At 45.8% G+C, this 18220-nt stretch overlaps 1 protein-coding gene and 1 pseudogene across 2 annotated transcripts in view; one reads left to right on the plus strand and one right to left on the minus strand.

The window, feature by feature from the left end:
* The window catches only part of PKP2 (plakophilin 2), a 94173-nt gene extending 93831 nt beyond the window's left edge, over window positions 1-342 (minus strand). For both annotated transcript variants that reach the window (XM_062195059.1, XM_062195058.1), the window contains exon 1: window positions 72-342. In XM_062195059.1, the coding sequence (XP_062051043.1) occupies window positions 72-294 (223 nt within the window). In that variant the 5' untranslated portion in view covers window positions 295-342. The remainder of the gene's footprint in view (window positions 1-71) is intronic.
* Window positions 343-658: 316 nt separating this feature from the next.
* The window catches only part of LOC133761989 (liprin-alpha-1-like), a 104484-nt pseudogene continuing 86922 nt past the window's right edge, over window positions 659-18220 (plus strand).

Here is an 18220-nt window from a genome sequence, read left to right on the forward strand (position 1 = left end):
AGCGCGCCGGGCCCCGCACCCCCGGGAAGCGGCGAGGCGGGCGCCGCAGGGCGCTGCGGGGCTGCACTCACCGTTGGCCACGAAGCTCCGGCCCTTCCGGGCCAGGGTCTGCTGCACCTGTTCCTGGATCCGCAGGCTCTTGGCCGCCTGGCCGCTGCGGCCGCTGCTGCCCGCCAGCTTCAGCTTCGCCTCAGAAGGCAGGGCCAGGCTGGAACTGTCCAGTTGTCCCAGGATCTGCTGGCCCAGGACCGTGCGGATGTAGCCGCAGTCGGCCGGGGTGCCGGGCGCTGCCATGGGGCCGGTAGGGGCGACCGCCGCCGCCGCCGCCGCCGCTCGCCTGCCGCGGAACCTGCGGGAGAGGAGCCGCAGCCGAGCCGGGGGCGCCGCCACAAGCCCCGCCCCCGGCCCCGCCCCCGCGCCCGGGAGAGCCGGGGGAGCGCGGCCACCGCGGAGGGGGCGCGGCTGCGGCCGGGCACGCGCACTCGCGCGGGCCGGGCGTGGGCGCCTGGCGGCTGCGCGCCCCCGGCAGGCGGTGGGAGCGCGCGGCCCGCCGGGGTCGCGCACGTCGTCGGGACCGCCGGGCTCGGGGGCCGTGTCCGCGCCCCGCCCTCGGGGAGGCTGCGGCGCCCGGGCGGCTGAGGGAGCGGCCGGCCCGCGGGCAGGTGCGCCCGGCGGCGCCGCCTGCGAGCCTGCCGCGGGGCCCGCCTCGGGACGCCGGGGGCGTGAGGCTCTGTGCGACCGCTCCCAGGGACTCTGGGTTCTCCGGGACCTGCGGTGAGAAGGGGCGCCCGCCGGCAGGCAGGCGGGCTGTGGGACGTGCGAGGCTTTTTTCTTTTTGAAGTTTTTTCCTCAGCCCAACTTCAGGACTGTGTACTTCGTGCGCAGATGCCTTCCCCGAAGCATATGTTCGCGCTCACGGAGAGCTGCTGTTGTCCCTCGCCGAGTCACAGAGTGTACCCGTACAGCCCCGCTCGCCCCCGCGGACACTCCGGGAGGCGCCAGGCGCGGCTGGGGTCCCGGAGGGGAGGCTGGGCCGGGCCCCCGGCGCCCGCGACCCCCGCGACCCCCGCCAGGGCCGCCCGCGTCCGCGCACCGGCTCGTTAGGCTGCCCGCGCGGCTGACGGCAGACCGGGGTCCTTGGGCACCCTGGCAGCCCAGCAGGACCATCTCCCCTGGGATCGCTAGGATCCGGGTGCGCACACTCCCCCGTGGCCCCACGTCACGCACTTGCTGTGAGCCCCCCCTCCACGGGCTTGTTCCGCCCCTCTGCCCCGTCGTGTTACTCCTGCCCGCCGCCCTCCGCCACGCACAGGTGTGTGGGTGACTGTCCTCCGCACCCAGGGGCCATAACTCGGCGCCCTTTCCACGCAGGCCACGTGGCTGAGGCGTGTGGGAAGCCGTGCTTAAGCGGGAGTCGTGGGCAGGGGCTTGGAAGCCATCCTTCCGCCCCCCCAAGCAGGACCTGTCTTTAGGTAAATTACACCTTGTGTGAAGCCCGGTAATGGGGCCAGATGCAAGCACCCAACGCCGAGGCTGAGATTTAATAGACAACCGTGGGGTGAACTGGAGGTCAGGTGACGACAGAGTTCCAACCACGAACTCCGTTCCCGGGCCCTCCTCTCTCTCTGCTCTGCTGCTTTGAAAGATGCTGTCAGGATCTGCCCTTACAGGGGCATCCCGTGTGTGTGTGTGTGTGTGCATTACACACTACAAACTGTTCATCTTTTGTTTGAAAGGCACAGATAATGAGAGATCCTCCATTTGCTGGTTCATTCCTAGCAATAGCCAGGGCTGGATCAGGCCAAAGCCAAGAGCTCCATCTGGGTCTCTGGAGTGGGTGGCAGGAGACTCAGTGTTGAGGTATCACTTGTTTCTTCCCAGGGAGTGCACTAGCGGGAAGCTGGACCAGAAGTGGAGGTGGAGACAGGACTCAGTTCCAGGTATGCTGATATGCGATGCAAGTGTCCCAGACAGCCCCTTCACCTGCAATACCAGACCACAAAGCCCGCCCCATCATGCATTGTTTTTTGTGCCTGGAGAGCTTTGACCAGAAAGATCAGCTCTGCCTCTATCTAGATCTGTTTTCCCTGGCACATTCACATTTTTCTCATTCGTTTTAATAAGCCAAACTTCACTTATTATTTTCCTCTCAAATTAATCTTTGAAGTGCGATGTTGTCATTGATTATCCTGGTAGGTAGCTACCGGTAAGTGAGCACTTAGAAATCTCCTTATTGGGTAGCTGTGTGATCTCACAGGAGGAAGGTGATTAAAAACACAGCTTGTGAGTGAGGAAGATCTGGGTTCGAACCATAGCTTACCCGTTAAAGAATAAGTAGAAATGTAAACAAACCTCTTTATTTTTCAAGCTCAATTCTCATATCTTTAAAAGGCAGGCGATAAAATTATCTTGCCTGTAGTGTGACTATGAGGATTAGAAAAATAGTAGCACATAGGAAACTTCACCATCCCCCCAAGGCTCAGTTTTGGACCCCCTCACTTCCTGCTCATGTCAACATATTTAAATGAGACTCTCTCACACACAATCTGTGCTATCTCCGTTCTCTGCTTAATTGTTTCTCAATCACACAGGCTTTAAGTTTTACTTTATTCTTGATTGTTTCCCTACTGGAATATAAACTCCATGGAAGCAAGGATTTTATTTTTTCACTACTGTTCTTTAGGACCTGAAGTAGATACCTGTTAGGTACAGAATGAATGAATGCCTGATGTGTGTAAGCAGTTAGTACATTCCATCACATATGTGAGTGCTCAACAACTGTTAGTCACGATTACTTAGGCTTTCAGATTCTTTGGGTGACGTGTTATATTTTTGGGAGTCACATAGATATTATGTATGGTAGGTAGTATACTACTTAGCTTTGTAATATTCTTTATAAATTAAAAAAGCTAAAACCAGGTCACGTTTTAAATTTTTGAATGCTCACAGAATTAGTGTATGATCCCATTGAAAATAAGATAAACACTCCTTAAAAGGATCCTTTTGGAGGTGTGAGTACTACTGCACTAGCAGTAGTTTCGTGTAGTGTGAGGAATTACGCGCACTCTGGCACTGTGCCCCCAGCACGGAGTCTCAGTGCAGTGTTTTTCCAGTAAAGTATGGCCCCATCCTGTCCGTTGCTTGGGAAAGCTGCTTACCCAACTTCCAGAACTGGGAGCAAGCGCTGAGGTAACTGTTGAAGGTAGCTTCTGGCCAGCACCCTGTAGCTTGGAAATGGAATGTTGTGGTTCCTTTTGTGCAGTTTGGCTGTTCTGCCTTTCAGTATTTGGGTTCAGTTTTGCAAACTTGTCCATTCATTTTGTTTATAGTTACCGTCAGAATCTGATAAAAGAAACAAACAAGGAATTCTGCAGGAATGCAGATGGGAATGTAAATAATAGATAACAATTATGAGGCTAAAGTTTCTTTTGCAGTGAATCTACCATAGGGATTCAGAAATTCTTTTAAAGTTTTAAACTTGGATTTTTATCTGATTTATACACAGTTGCCTTGAAACTCTAATACCTTACTGTTTTCAAATCTAAAGTTAGAGTTTGCTCAAAGTAATCTTTTATTTCTCATACATAAATTCCTATATGAAAAATTACAATATTTTAAAAAATTAGGAAGTTATTGGAGGACTACATATGTTATAAATCAGAGTAGAAATGTTTTAACGGATAATATTAATGAACATTAATGATACTCAAACTGTTAGGTACATATTAATAAAAATGCTCTAATACATTTTCATGAATGTCAGCTAGCATGAAACATTTCCTGCTACAATTGCTAGCCTATTAATATCTGTTGCTTTTAAATAATTCTTTCTAAATTAGCGTAAGGGACCTGGCAGATAGAAAATTTTAAATAAACCTCAGAATTTATTTCCTCTTTTAGCAAATGTCTGTGTTACCAAGGCAATCAGCAGTTGTGTGATTAGCTACATACAATGAAATTTGGATCAGGTCTAGAAAGGGAAGCTTTAGAAAACATATCAGAAAACCGTTCTTGGATGGAGGCTTGGAACAACGCGAGGAGGAAAGTGTTTACCTCTAACTCAGATGCTCATTTTGTCTGTGATGTTAGATACACTGTGAATATGCACATCTGAAGCGTCTTCTTTCTAAAAGACCCCAAATGGGAGGTAGGAGGAGAAGCCAGGTCGGCAGCCCCCAGAGCTAGTACTGAGCAATCTGTTCATTGTCATGGAAGCTTCAGACAGACCCTCTGACTATGACTCACAGGCGAGTTTGAGCATGGAACATCGGTTGAAACAATTACCCCAGGACAGAGGACCACAGCTGCTGCACCAATGGCTAGCAGATCTTTTCTGCCAGTGTGTGGAGCCAGTGGAGCAGCGTGGTGGGATCTTGCAAGGCGTTTGTGCTTTATTAGAGACCGTGATCCACACTTTCTTGTCGCTGCCATAAGCCCAGCACCTAGCAGGTGCTTAATGAAAAGTGAGTATGGGTCCTGCACTGGTGATGCAGCCGGTTAAAGCCCTGGCCTGTAGTGCTGGCATCCTATATGGGCGCCAGTTCAAGTCCTGGCTGCTCTACTTCCCATCCAGCTCTCTGCTATGGCCTAAGAAAGCAGTAGAAGATGGCCCAAGTCTTTGGGCACCTACACCTGCGTGGGAGACCCAGAAAAATCTTCTGGCTCCTGGCTTCAGATCAGCTCAGCTTTGGCTGTTGTGGTCATTTAGGGAGTGAACCACAGGATAGAGGATTCTCTCTCTCTCTCTCTCTCTCTCTCTCTCTCTCTCTCTTTCTCTCTCTCTCTTCCCTTCCCTACTGGCTCTACCTCTCTCTGAAACTCTTTCAAATAAATAAAAATAAATCTTTAAAAAATAAGTAGTGAGTGGCCTGTAATGTCTTACCTATAGGTATGTTGCTTAATTAGGGGCCTGAGTGGGTCCAGGTGCATGCAAGCAAAAGGAATGATCCAGGAGGAGGAAACCTGGGCTGAAGCAAAATGCCAAAGTAATTCTGTTACCTCTGGGAGCACGGTGTGTAGTGATTTCTCAGCTTACGACATTGTCAGAGAAGCTCCCTAAGATTGAGTTTTCTTTCTTTGTTTAAAGATTTTATTCTATTTATATGAAAGACAGAGTACAGAGACACTTAGGGACAGAGAGGGAGAAGTCTTCCATTCCCTGGTTCACTCCCACAAATGGCCACAATGGCCGCAGCTGAGCCATTCCAAAGCCAGGAGCTGGGAGCTTCCAGGTCCAGGGACTCAAGGACCTGGACTGTTCTCCACTGCTTTCCCAGGTGCATTAGCAGGGTCTCATATGGGATGCTGGTGCTGCAGGCCAGGGCCTTAGCCTGTGGGACCACAGCATTGGCCCCCAGTTTGAGTTTTATAACTTTGCATGGAATCTAGCACCTCAGTGTTTGCATTGTTTAATAATTATTGTACTGTGGGGCTAGTGTTGTGGCATAGTGGATTAAGCCTCTGCAAATGCAAGCATCCCATATGAGTGCTGGTTCAAGTCCCGGCTGCTCCACTTCCAATCTAGTTCCCTGCTAATGTGTCTGAGAAAGCAGCAAAATATGGTCCAAGTCCTTGAGCTCCTGCCACCCGTGAGGGAGACTGAAATGGAGTTCCTGGTTCTTGGATTTGGCCTGCCATTGTGGCCATTTGAGGACCGTTTCTCTTCCTCTCTGGTACTCTGTCTTTGAAATACATAAATAAGTCTTTAAAAAAAAATCATTGTTTTAATTTTTTGAATTGTTTAGAAATTGAATGTAAGATCAATGATGTACCTGTAAGTGTATATTCATCCACAAATAATTTGCTTTTTAAATTTATCTCCTTTTTTCTCTATTATTTCCTCAAAATTCTAAAAACTTCTATATTATAGTTCATATGTGGAAAAACATTACTAATCAGCTGGCTCAGATTTTAAACCTATCCACACTCCTCCTTCCCCTGTTTTTCTCCCCCACAATTTAAAACATCACCAAAGAGTGGTAGAGTGATTTCCTCCCTAATGGTAGAGACAAAGGGACAGTACCTTCCATGGGAGAACCACAAAGTTGATTAGAAGGGAAGGAGACATTGTGGTCATCTTGGCAAACCACTTAACACCCTCAGTGCTCAGTAAAAGGATAGGTGTGATCATTCGGAATTGGCACATCTCTCAGGAACTGGCAGGATTATAACTTCCTTTTGATGGCTGAAGGAACTAAGACAAAGTAAGGCAGTTATGACTTAGCCAGGAGTAGACACATTCCTGGTCCCAGAGCTCTTTACCTGCCGTATCCAACTGGGGCACCTTCAGATGCCAGGACATTTTGCTGGGTGGGACGCGGTCTCTGCCACTCTGCTGCCTCAGCAGTGGGTGGAGTCCCGGTGCCTTCACGGTGTCAGTGAGGGCATGAAGTACTGGTGCTTGAGCTGCAGTCATCCTGCATTTTACTCAGAATCTGCTCATTAATAGTGACGAATATTAATCAAGTACACAAGTGAAGCTCAGAAGGGATTTACAGAATAATGTACTTGCTGTTTATAAGAAAAATGACCTAAAATCTTTACAATAGTAAGAAGTAGGCTACTTCTTTGAAATATAATTGTTATATTCCAGAAGATTATTAATGTAACCAATTTATATTTTATATTATCCCATTACATTCTGTTCTCTTACTAGGTCTTCAGCATGGACCCCAATTTAAAAATTGACAATGGTGTGGGCTTTTTGTCTAGTTATTAAGATGCCACTTGGGATGCTCACATCCGGTATCAGAGTGCCAAGGTTAGAATCCTACCTCCGCTTCTTGTTCCAGCTCAAGTGGTTGGGTTCCTGCCACCTACAAGGGAAACCTGGATTGAGTTCTGGGTTCCAGGCTTTGGCCTGAGGCAACTCTGGCTGTTGGAGGCATTTGGGGAGTGAACCAATGGGTGGGTGATTCTCTCTCTCTCTCTCTCTCTCTCTTTCTCTCTCTCCTCCTCTAAAATAAATAATTGTTTGGATGAGGCTCAGGAATTGGAAGCCCTTCCTTATTTCTGATGAAATATATTCCTCTTCCAGGAATGTGCTTCCCATAAATCTTCATGGGATTGACTTCTTCCTGTCGTTCAGATTTGTTTAAATAACTCTTTCTTAGAAACAGGCATGTATGCAAACAACAACCATTTCTTGTTCACCAACTTGTCTCTGGTGATTAAAATCCATCCATATGTATACAATAAGATCATATTATTTATTAAATAGATAGCAGAAGCATTTTAATTTTAGTTCTTTTTTAAAATATAGTTTAGATGTGTGTATAAACCTGTTTTGTATTTTTCTGACAGATGGTACCTAATAAAAGATGAGATTCTGATACTTATATCATTATCATTATTTTACTTAATGCTGTGAGTAACTGTGTTAAGTGAAGGTAAGGTTGAGCAATCCCCTGTTTTCACAATTTCTTTTGATCCTGGAACCTGCCTCTCAGAGCTTTATTGCTGGTCCTGGCACATCTCCCAGAGCCACCCCCTTCTGGTTAGGGCTTCTTTGGCAATCCTCTGAAGGGCAAAGGCCTTTTGGGAAGCTCTGGATTTTCCTGGTTTCAGGGGCAGGCCTAGACAGAACGGGTACTTCTGACTCCCTGAGGTCACTTGTTTTATCTTCACAATCCAATCTTTCCCAGAGACTGAAATTCCCCCATATTTCCCCTTGATTTAGAATCAAATTTAGACTCTGTTCTAAAGTTTCTGTTCTTTTTAAGCTTAAAATGTGTGATCTCAGGTATCAGGAAACTTTGAAGAGAAATCTCTGGCCATAAAACCCAAGTCAAATGGGATTCCTGGTGGCTGCCTTGTTCAATGCCCGAGAGGCCACGAAGAAGAAAGTTCTAAGATCCCGGCTGCCTCTGTGAGCCTGGTTCACAGCATGTGCTGGGGGTTGGATGAGCCAGGCCAATACTTCAGACTTTTGAGCCATGAGTAACACAGCAATTATTGACACAATAAACCAAATTTCAAAGCTATTATCAGGGAAGGACTTGAATAAGGAAATAGCTGGTGAACTCTCCATTGCGGAAGGGTTCAAGGCAGTGCTAATTACCCTGGCATTCCAAGATCTTCCTCCTCAGCTCCACCTGGGAGCTGGCCTTATCTCACCACGTGGACTCCTGTGTGCAAACACGCTGAAGCACCCAGGCCAGAAATCCTTCTCACTGCCTAAGTGGTGAGGGTTTGTCTCCTCTGGTTTCCAGCTTATTCCTACTCATCCTCTGAGTCCACTCCAAGCTCCCTCTCCACTGTTGGAATCCTCAGGACACAGATTCGGCCGTTGAGGCCAATTGGGGAGTGAACTATCAGATGGAAGACCTCGTTGTCTCTGTATAACTCTGACTTTCAAATAAATAAATAAATCTTAAAAAAAAAATAGCATAGACCCTAGAGTTAGATAATCCTGAATTATTCTCCTTACTCTGCCTCTTAACACTTGTTAATCCTTGATTATGTTATTATACTTCTCTAAGCCTTAGATACCTGACCTGAAGATAAGGGTAATGAATAGAACATATTTAATAGGGTTACTGTGACAAGGGAAATAACAGATGTGACTGTTATTTGTAAATCATGAAGTACTAAGTGAATACTAAATGTGTGTTTGAGAATTTTTAAATATGTGCAGTAAAGTAGGATTATGTTAGTTTTTTGAAAGGTGGTACTTTTACAGAGAGAGAGAGGTATCTCTTCCATCTGCTGGTCATTCCCAAGATGGCTGCAGTGACCAGGATAGCACTGGGCTGGGCAGAAGCCAGGAACCACTTCTAGGTCTCCCACATGGATGGCAGGGGCCAAAAAACTTAGGATATGTTTTCCTGCTCTTCCCAGGCCATTAGCAGACAGCATGTGAATTGGCACCCATATGGGATGCCACTGCCACAGGTGGTGGCCTTACCCACTGTGCCACAACTCCTGCCCCTAGTTCTTATCAATTTTTATTTTAGAGTTAGACAGAGAAGGAGCTCCCAATCCACTGATTGACTCCCTAAATGCCTCTAACAGCCAGGGTTGGGATAGCCAAAACAGGGAGGGAAGTCCATCTAGGTTTCCCATGTGGGTGACAGAGACCCAATTCCTTGAGCTATTATCACTGGCTCCCAGGATCTGCATGAGCAAGGAGCAGAATTGGGAGCCAGAGCTGGGTGTCAGGCTCTGGCACTCTGATATGGGATGTGGGTGTCTTCACCTGACCTAGGAACATTATTTTGAAGCAGCAATATTCAAAACAGTAGCTAGGAACTTGATATCCAGACAGAATAAGGCACGTTCTTGCCCTGAAGGAACTTTTTCATTGTAGACAGGCAAATGAAAGTTAAATAACATTAGCATGTCAAAAAAGATTCAAAGCCACAATAAAGGAGGTGGTACAGGATAATGTGCCAGATAAATTGGAAGGGTAAACAGGTTGGTGTAATCAGGAAGGATATTTGCAGAGAAGGAGCTGGGTGTTAGATGAGCTGGGTCATGGGGAGGGTAGGTGGAAAGTGGGTAGAAGGTGTCAGGGGGTGGACAGTCCAAGTATGGAGGTGGAGTAGTGTGGCAGTTGCAAGGCTGATAAGCAAACCAGTCTGACTAGGCTCATTCAGGGCAGTGTTAGCAGACTCAGCTGAATGTTAAAATTAAAGAGGAAATTTTTAAAAATTAGCAAATTCCTGGGCTCCATTGCACATCAGTTAAGTCAGAATCTCTAAGGGCTGAGGGCTGGAATCTGTAGCCTGGAAAACTTTTCAAAGGGATTCTAATGAGGAGCTAATTTTCAGAACCACAGGTGAAAAGGGTTAGCGGATCATAAGGGAGAAATTTGGTTGAGGCCCAAACTCCAAAGATCTTCAGTGTTATGATTTTGAACTTTTTACAAATTACTTCTCACCTATTAGTAATGTATGAACATTCTTCTAACCTGTTAGGAGCCAAGTTTTCAATTCGCTGAGTATTTCAATGACTTAATATTTATTTCCAGGTTACCATAAGAGGCATATTTATTGCTCAATTTAAATTTTTACAGGTGTTCTAAATAGGACAAAGGGACATCATGGGCTAAAGGGGAAAACGTCTCCCTGAAATCTTTGAGAAAACTGCAGAAGCCAGTGGAAAGTCACAGAAAGTTCTTGGGAAGCGACGGTGCTCCGAGGCATGACTCTGAAATACTGATCTACTCAGAGTCTCTGGAATGATCTGCAAGGGAAAAGAAAATGGAGGTGGTTTAGTAAACTGAGATGCCACAGCTGTGGTGCAGGAATTATGGGTAACAGAGAATGCTAATAGTCAGGACTCTAGAGCACGTGTGTAAGTTAAAGCTCAACTCTAAAATTTTAAAAAATTTAATTTTAATTTTAGAGATAACATTTTTAATTTACATTATAGTCAGAGGCTTAATGTTCCACAAAATAGAGTTCAACAAGTAGGAAGTATGAAGACCAGAGTTCAGCAGGAAAATAGGTAATTGCTATAAACATTAATCAAATCAAAGGATGGTCAACTTCATTCATTTCAAGTAAATTTTAAAATAGTCACAAAATCACTAAGAATCATTAGTTTATGATTCTTCTTTAACAATCATCTAATTATAATTTAATTAATTTGAGAAGCAGAGAAGGGAAATCTCTTCACCACAGGTTTGTTTCCCAAATGCCTGCAGTGGCTGGGGTGGGCCAGAGAGAAACCAGGAAAGAGGAACTCATTCTTGTGGGTGGCAGGAACCCAATTGCTCAAACTATCACTGCTGCCTCCCAGGGTGCTCATTAGCAGGATGCTGGATCTGGGATCTGGGCTGGGGCTCAAACCAAGGTACCTCCATGTGGGATGAGGTGAGACTGCTTTTCATTTCTCTGTCTTCTTTCGCTTTTAACACTTCCAACATTTGCAAAAGAGAATGACTTTTCTACTGATTTTCCTGGGAATCCCGAACTTCTAGTCTTGTCCTTAAAAAAAGCTGAGGCCCTTTCAGAGAGTCTTGCAAAGTAAAATTATTTTCATGATAATACGGAGACTCTTTTTTTTAAACAAAGATTTATTTATTTATTTGAAAGGCAGAGTTAGAGAGAGAGAGAGATCTTCCCTTCTCTGGTTCACTCCCTAGATGGCTGCAATGGCCAGAGCTAGCCAATCCAAACCAGGAGCCAGGAGCTTCTTCCAGGTCTCCCGCATGGGTGTTAAGGGTCCAAACACTTGGACTGTTTTCTGAGAGTTTTCCCAGGTGCATCAGCAGGGAGCTGGATCAGAAGTGGAGTAGCCAGGATTGAAGCTGGTGCCCATATGGGATGCTGGCACCAAAGGCAGCCCTACCTGCTACAACACAGTGGTACCTTTTACAGTGTGTTGACTCTTAAACTGATGGTGGAAAGCAATGATGTGTAAAACTGTTGGCACAGTGGCCCCACCACAGACTAATAGTCACTGTATTCCTTTATTTTCAGAGAAATTTTCACTTTTCAATGAACTTTTTTGGTAGAAAGTTTTGAATTTATTTATTTATTTGAAAGGCAGAGACACAGAGCCAGAAAGAGATCTTCTATCCTCTGTTTCATTGTCCAGTGCCTGCAACAGCTAAGGCTGCGCCAGGCCAGAGTCAGGAAGCTGGGACTCCACATGGGTCTCCCAGGTGGGTGGCTGGGAGACAAGTACCTGGGCCGTCACCTGCTGACTTCTAGGTGTCTGTTACAGGAAGCTGGACTCAGAAGCAAGGGAGCTGGTACTAGAGCCAGTTGTTCCAACATGAAATGCAGGCGTCAAAAGTGATGTCTTTTTTTTTTTTTTTTTTTGACAGGCAGAGTGATAGTGAGAGAGAGAGACAGAGAGAAAGGTCTTCCTTTTTGCCGTTGGTTCACCCTCTAATGGCCGCTGCGGCCGGCGCACTGCACCGATCCGAAGCCAGGAGCCAGGAGCTTCTCCTGGTCTCCCATGGGGTGCAGGGCCCAAGGACTTGGGCCCTCCTCCACTGCCCTCCCAGGCCACAGCAGAGAGCTGGACTGGAAGAGGGGCAACCGGGATAGAATCCGGCGCCCCGACCGGGACTAGAACCCGGTGTGCCGGCGCCGCAAGGAAAAGTGATGTCTTTAACTGCTGTACCACAACACCGGCCCAGTGATTGTATTCTTCATTGCTGCATACTTGCCGCAAAACAGAAAATACCAGTTTCACGTAAAAATCCCTTTGATGGAACAGTAAAGATTATTAATTTTATTGAATATTGGCCTTCAAGTATGTGCCTTTTAAAAATTCTGGATGATAAATTTGAAGGACACATGAAGAACTTCTGCAGGTACAAGAGTGGGCTCTCTTGAGGAGAAGCTTTGTGGGCTTGAGTTTCCGGCAAAACTGGAAACTACTTTTTATGTGGTGTCTACTTTTTTTTTTTTTTTTAAGATTTATTCATTTTATTTGAGAGGCAGAGAGGTCTCCCATCTGCTGGTTTATTACCCAAATGTCTGCAATGGCTGGAGTTGGGCTGATTGGAAGCCAAGGACCTATCCCAGGCAGTAGCAGAGCACTGGATCGGAAGAGGAGCAGCCGGAACTCAAACCAGCACTCATATGGGATGCCAGCACTGCAGGTGGAGGCTTAGCCCATTATGCCACAGCGCTGGCTCCATGATATCAACTTTTATTAGTTGTTTGTTTTAAAGATTTGCATGTTTACTTGATAGGTAGAGTGATGGAGAAGCAGAGACAGAGAGATCTTCCATCTGCTGGTTCACTTCCCAAATTATCACAACAACCAGGTCTTGACCAGGCTGAAGCCAGGAGCCAAGAACTCCATCCTGGTCTTGCATTTGGGTGGCAGGGACCTAATTACTTGGGTCATCTTCTACTGCCTTCCCAGGCACACTAGGAGGAAGCTAGATTGGAAGGGGAGCAGCCAAGACTCAAATCAGCACTCCTGTATGGGATTCCAGCTTCAGTAGCAGCTGCTTAACCCGCTGCACCGTAATGCTAGCCTGTCAATGTTTACTTGTAAGAATGAATGAAAAATCTAATTATTTCACTTTGAATAATTGATAGGTATTTTCTTGAAAATAAATTCAGTAAATATGTCAGTTTAAAGACATTAGCTACCAATATTTGTCACAAATGACATTTTTAAGTAAAAAATTAGAATTTTGGAAAACATGTATTTGTCTCCATTGTGACCTTGGAAGATTCCCACATTTCTTTGAAATGTGATATTACAAGTATGATTTTTTTTTTGTTTTATAGTAAGATATATCAACACATCAATATGTGTGGAAGATTCATAACTCAGGGAACTAACATCTATAACGTTGCTGTCACAGATGTTGAAAAGATCTGTTCACAGTGCACAGCATACAAACGGATTTTCATGTAACTGAAAACGAAAAATTAATTCCAAATTCCATACCACAACTACTCTTTAAGGGGCACTATCTATTGAGTTTTCCTGTACTATCAAGGAAAATTCCCACAGCTATCTGAAACGGCTGTTAAACTTCTGCACCTGTTTCTAATAGTGCCTTGCACAGGAGAGTGAATTTCAGCATATGTACTCTGGGGGGCACAAACATTCAGATTCATACAGGTAAATAATCCCCTGAACAATTAAAAACTGATACTTGAGTAAGTATTTTTCCTACAGTACTATTCTCAATAGCCCAGAGGTAGAAAGAACACCGATGTCGACCAACAGTTGAATGGATAAATACATTGTGATATATTCATAGTTAAAATTTTATTCAGTCATTAAAAAAAAAAGAGAGCTAAGTGCTGTGGTACAGCAGGTTGAGCCACTGCTTGAGACATCCACACCCTATGTTGAAATGCTTTGCATGGAGTCCTGCCTCTGCTTCTGATCCAGCTTCCTGCTAAAGGACTCTGGGAGGCAATGGATGATGTCTCAAGCACTTGAATTCGTGCTGGCCACAGCAGAGACACAGGGATGCAATTCCTGGCTCCAGCCTGGCCCAGCCCTGGCTATTGCAGCTATTTGGAGAGTGAAGCAGTGGATGGAAGCTGCCTTTCTCTCTCTCAAAAATAATGAAGTACGCTACAACACGGATTAATCTTGAAAAAATCATACTAAGTAAAAATAAGCCAGACAAAAAAGCCATATATTGTATGATTCCATCTAAATGAAACATGCGGAATAGATTAATGCATGGAGATGGAAAACAGATTGGTGGTTCCCAGGTGTTTGCCTTAGGGAAGAAAGGAATGGTGCTAACTGTTCCATGGATGTAGGGTTTCCTTTTAGGGTGGTGAGATTATTTTGGAGCTAGTTAGATAGGGTGATCGCCGGCGCCGCAGCTCACTGGGCTAATCCTCCGCCTGTGGTGCCAGTACCTCAGGTTCTAGTCCTGGTTGGGGTGTTGGATTTTGTCCCGGTTGTTCCTCTTCCAGTCCAGCTCTGCTGTGGCCCGGGAGTGGAGTGGAGAATGGCCCAAGTGCTTGGGCCCTGTACCCCCGTGGGAGACCAGGAAGAAGCACCTGGCTTCTGGCTTCAGACTGGCGTGGTGCGCCGGCTGCAGCATGCCGGCTATAGCGGCCATTTGGGGGGTGAACCAATAGCAAAGGAAGACCTATCTCTCTCTCTCTGTCTAACTCTGCCTGTAAAAAAAAAAAAAAGCGATCATAAAACATTGTGATTCAATTAATGCTATTGAACTGCTCACTTTGCCATTGTTATTTTTATGTTTTGTGAATTTCACTTCAATTTAAATAAGTCATGGCTGGATTATCAACAGATATAGGCCCTGGCACTCAGCAGGGCACATAATTTCTTTCTGAATTTTACTCAAATAGCAAAAGGAACGTGATCTGTTTTCTTTCTGTTGGCAGTGTTTCTAGTATCTGGTGCTAGTGTAATCATTATTTTGGCTATTATCAGCCTGAGCAATGCAGTTTTTGCTTTGATATTCTTTCGAGTTGTTGTGTCAGGAAGAAGGCAGAATTAGGGAGTATGCTAAAATCAAATCGGTATTTCTTACATAAATGATCAGTTGGGTGAGTCTGTTTTTAGTCACAAAATCTCTTTTGAAGTCTAAAAGCAAGAAAGAAACTTGAGATTGTTGACGTTTCCTACAGAAGAGCTGAAATACACCCAACGTGGCTGAAAGAACCCAAGATTTACCAAATAAAAAGCTATGAACCCTTCAAGTTGTCATCAGCCACAGGTGGGAGTCACTAATTGAGTTCTTTGTCCAAGAGTTAGGCATTTCTGCCCCTCCCTCAGCAACATTTTGGGGAAAGTCCTAAGCTTGCAGTTCTGTGCTTTGGCGCTGGCCTCCCCTCCTTGGAAACCAGAAACAAAGTGACTCATCACACAACTTGTGTATGATGTCATGACAGAGGCTTTATACTGAACTCTTAATCTCACTTTTCCATGAAGTCTTCTCCTTGAACATTTAAGAAGTTGGTCAGTGGCAAGGTGATGTTTCTGATAAAGCATAGCAGCTTCTAAAACGGAGAGCAAAAACCAGACAAGGTATATGTTAGGATTTTGGATTTCAGGATTGAGTTCTTGGCGTGGAAGAGGTAATATTTTGGCTTCAATTTCTTCATGTATGAAGGTATGTTGATGGTAATATTCACACAGGGCTTTGTGGGCAAATGCATTCGTGCGAAACCTTTTTTTTTTTTTTTTGAGTGAGAGGGGTAAGAGGGGGTTGGGGTTAGCGTTTTATTTATTTATTTATTTGTTTTTTATTTTAAAGGCACAAAGGCAAAGAGATAGAGATCATCCGTCTACTGGTTCACTCCTCAGATGCCAGCAGTCGTCAAGGTTAAGCCAGGCTGAAGCCAAGGGCCGGGAACTCCACCTGGGTCTCCTGTGCCGGCTGCAGGGACTTAAGCACTTGAAACATCACTGCTGCCTCCTAGAGTACGTACTAGCAGCAAGTGGGATTGGGAAGAGGAGCCAGGACTCAAACCAGGCACACTGTATGGGATACAATTGTGACTTATCTGCTGTGCCAAACACCTGCCCCATGGAACATCTCACGTAGGATCCAGGATGTGACTGGCCAGCAAAGGGAGTTTGTTTTTATTGGGAACAATGCTGGGGCTGCCATTAGCGCTTGTCATAGAAGGGAGGATCGAAAAGGAGAGGGCTGTGGGACCAGCTCTTCTTTCTTCCTGTTTGAAAATACATATGTGGGGGTGAGTGTGGGGGGGTCTTCAAAAAGTTCATGGCAAATGTGTATTATGAGGGGCTGGTGCTGTGGCTCAGCTGGTTAAGCAACACCAGCATCCTGTATTCTTTTCCACTTCTGATCCAGCTCTCTGCTAATACCCCTGGGAAGGCATCAGAGGATGGCCCAAGTGGTTGGGTCCTTGCACCCATGTGGGAGAACTGGATGTAGCTCCTGGCTCCCGACTGTGAATCAGCCCAACTCAGGCCGTTGCGGCCATTTGGGGTGTGAATCAGTGGATGGAAGACCTCTCTGTCTCTGTCTCTTCCTCTCTATGGCTCTGCCTTTCAGATAAATAAATAAATAAGTATAAAGAAAATACATGTTAGGAAACAACTATGCCTGGATCTCAAGGTTTTCGCATTGAATTTTAAACGTTTAAAAAAATTATTTTCATTTTATTTGAAAGGGCTACAGAGACAGAGACCTCCAATCTTCTGCTTCACTACCCAAATGCTCACAACCGCCAAGGCTTGATCAAGCTGAAGCCAGAGTTAGAACTCCTTCCTGGCCTCCTATGCGGGTGGCAGGGGCACAAGCGCTTGAGTCATTTCCTTTTGTCTCCTAGGGTATACATTAGCAGGTACCTGGAATTGGAAGTGAAGCTGGGATTCAAACCCAGGTACTCCCATATGGGATGTGGGCTTCCCAAGTAGCACGTTAACCATCTTAATCACTGCACCAATCGCCTGCCCTGAAACTTACCTTTTTATCCCATTTTCCGCAAACTTTTCAAAGTACCCTTATATGAATACTGCAACATATATAATTATTGCCTTTTAAGGAGTATGTACTATATGAAATTTAAAGAAAAGAGAAATAAATAGGTGACATGAAGGCAAGAAAGAAAAGGAAAGAATTAGGGTTTGGGGCTGGTGTTGTGGTGTAGCTGGTCATGATGCTGCATGTGATGCTAGCATGCAATATGGGCGCTGGTTTGGGTCCCAACCTCTCCACTTCTGATCCAGCTCTCTGCCAACATGCCAGGGAAAGCAGTGGAAGATGGCCCAAGTGTTTGGGCTTCTGCACCCCGTGGGAAACCTGGATGAAGCTCCTGGCTTAGGCCTGGCCCAGCCCCACTGTTGCAGCCATCTGGGGAGTGAACCAGCAGATGGCAAGTCTCTCTCTCTCTCTCTCTCTCTCTCTCTTTCTCCTTCTCTCTCCTCTCTCTGCCCCTCTGTCTGTAACTCTGACTTTCCAATAAATAAATTTTCACCAATAAAGCAAGCAAGCAAGCTAGGTTGAGTGAGGAATAATGTGCTTTCTTTCTTTCTTTTTTTTTTTTTTTAAGATTTTTATTTATTTATTTGAAAGGTAGAGTTACAGACAGTGAGGAAGAGACAGAAGTCTTCCTTCCATTGGTTCACTTCCCAAATGGTTGCGATGGCCAGAGCTGTGCCCATCCGAAGCCAGGAGCCAGGTGCTTCTTTCTGGTCTCCCACGTGGGTGTAGGGGCCCAAGCACTTGGGCCACCTTCTACTGCTATCCCAGGCCATAGCAGAGAGCTGGATTGGATGAGGAGCAACTGGGACTAGAACTGGCGCCCATATGGGTTGCTTTAACCTACTGCACCACGGGGAGGGCCCCATATACTTTCAAAATACTCATTCTCAGTTGTGTATGAGGATGTGAAAATGTGAAATTGTTCCATAGGCTGTCAGCTCAGCTCATGTTCTCTAATGTTTTGAGTTAGGAATGGTGTTGGGCAAGGTAGAAGAGAACATTCTACACGTTACTGATATTCTGAATCACTTTGAGAACTTTATAAGCATATAAGTGCCTGTACCCCACCCGAGAGTTTTGATTCTGTAGATCTGGGGTGGAGTCCAGTGTTTTTACAAAGGTCTTCAGATGAGTTTCGATGTATCTCTGTGTTTGCCTTTGTTTGGCAGTGTTTGCTGGGCTCCTTTACTGAGGCCCCTTCTTTCTGCAGAGCAAGAAAAATACACGTGGCAGAGTGGCCCGAATGAAACCTGAAACATCCTTACCTTTGTCCATTACAAAACTGTTTGCCCCTTTTTGCCTGCCCTTCGGAAGGAGCCGGCTTTTCTCCTTCGGAGCCGCAAG

Source organism: Lepus europaeus, chromosome 6 (assembly GCF_033115175.1).
Source record: "Lepus europaeus isolate LE1 chromosome 6, mLepTim1.pri, whole genome shotgun sequence".
NCBI lineage: Eukaryota > Metazoa > Chordata > Mammalia > Lagomorpha > Leporidae > Lepus > Lepus europaeus.